Raw genomic sequence first — 1,934 nt, forward strand, 5'->3', positions numbered from 1 at the left:
ACACAGGGGAGAAGCCATATAAATGCCTGAAGTGTGGAAAATGCTTTAGTCACAAGGTAAGACTTACTTACCATGACAGAATTCATACAGGTGAGAAACCATATAAATGTCTTGAGTGTGGAAAAAGCTTTCGAAAGAAGAATGTATTAACTTTCCATCAAAGAATTCACACAGGGGAGAACCCATTTAAATGCCTGGAGTGTGGAAAAGGCTTCTTTCACAAGAGCAGCCTTACTGCCCATCAAAGAATTCACACAGGGGATACACCATATATATGCCTGGAATGTGGAAAAAACTTTCCACGGAAGGATGCTCTAACTTTCCATCAAAGAATTCACACAGGGGAGAAACCATATAAATGCCTGGAGTGTGGAAAAGGCTTTTGTCATAAGAGAAGCCTTACATACCATGAAAGAATGCACACAGGGGAGAAGCCATATATATGCCAGGAATGTGGAAAAAACTTTACACGGAAGGATATTCTAACTTTTCATCAAAGAATTCACACAGGAGAAAAACCATACGAATGTCTGGAGTGTGGAAAAGTCTTCAGTCATAAAGTAAGCCTTACTGTCCATCAAAGAATTCACACAGGGGAGAAACCATATAAATGCCTGGAGTGTGGGAAAAGCTTTCGAAGGAAGTATGATCTAACTTCCCATGAAAGAATTCACACAGGGGAGAAACCATATAAATGCCTGGAGTGTGGAAAAGGCTTCAGTTACAAGAGTAGCATTACGTACCATGAAAGAATTCACACAGGAGAAGCAATATAAATGCATGAAATGCTGAAAAAGCTTTGGACAGAAGGATAAACTGAATTCCCATCAAAGAATTCACGCTGGGGAGAAAGCATAGAAATGTCGAGTGTGGGAACGCATTCCATCAGAGGAAAATAGATTGAGAAATTAGAAAGCAACCTGGTTTCCATCATAAGAATACCGTCTTAAACGGTTCTATTTCAGTAGGAAAGTGAAAGATTCCTGTAGCTATCTGAAGAAGTGAGTTGTGATTCACGAAAGCTCATACCCTGCCACAAATTTTCTTAGTCTTTCAAGCGCTACTGGGCTTCTGCTCCTTTTTACTGCCGTAGACAGACTTAACATGGCTACCCATTGCATTCTCTTTTACACCTGTGGAATGCTAGAATTGTGGGAGTTTTTCTCTTCTTGGTGTGCAGGACATTCCCCCAAGTGGAAGCCACATGAGCAAATCGTTCTGTATGTGTTGCTATCAGTTTCACTCATTATCCTTCCACAGATGAGTACAGCAGTTATAATAGATCGTATCGAGAGAAGCAGTCCTGTAGTTATGTAGACCTCGCACCCGGAAAGACTTTGTCAGTAATGCCCAGCACCTTGACATAAACTGAAAAATTGAACAATCTCTGAAGGAGCATCTCATATACGTGTCACCCCGAATAGTAATCAAGCTGCGACATTCTGTACCAGTCGGAGATTCTGACTTCAAGGGTGGACCCATGTAGAGTGTATTACAGTAGACTGGCCGCCTGGTTACTTTGGCTTCTATTTTCATTGTGTTTATTGATTCTGTTCTGAGCATTTGCGCCTCTAGTATTCCCTGTAGTCTGAGGAGAATCAAGTGTTGCAGTTCAATAAATTGTATACTTAGTTAAATTATTGGATCTGAGTTTCTTACTGGTTCAGTATGGCCCATTGGGGTTAAATGTCAGAACCCACAGCCAACAACGTAGTACACGCTTATCAGGAAAGATAATACTTTATTGAAGAGCTATAGATGCATCAACATAGGCACTGTCAAGAATGGCGGCTGCCACTTGGGCATAATAGAATATAGGGTATTCGTATGCACACACCCCCACTGCCCTGGCCAATTAGCCCCACTCCCGTTAGCGTTGAAGCTGGGAACCAGCTCGCTCCCATTGTTCCCTTAAAACTAGACATCAACATCCC

The 1,934-nt window shown here is 41.7% G+C and overlaps 1 protein-coding gene across 1 annotated transcript; it reads left to right on the forward strand.

Moving 5' to 3' along the window:
• Window positions 1–5: 5 nt before the first annotated feature.
• LOC107124926 (zinc finger protein 502-like) lies at window positions 6–1,452 on the forward strand (the record flags this gene model as incomplete). The annotated part of the gene is made up of 1 exon (XM_015428420.1): window positions 6–1,452. A coding segment is annotated over one exon (771 nt), but the record flags the coding sequence as incomplete, so codon positions are not given.
• Between the last annotated feature and the right edge of the window lie 482 nt (window positions 1,453–1,934).

The sequence above is a fragment of the Gekko japonicus genome, unplaced genomic scaffold (genome assembly GCF_001447785.1).
Source record: "Gekko japonicus isolate JY-2015 unplaced genomic scaffold, Gekko_japonicus_V1.1 scaffold18611, whole genome shotgun sequence".
NCBI classification, from domain to species: Eukaryota; Metazoa; Chordata; class Lepidosauria; order Squamata; family Gekkonidae; genus Gekko; species Gekko japonicus.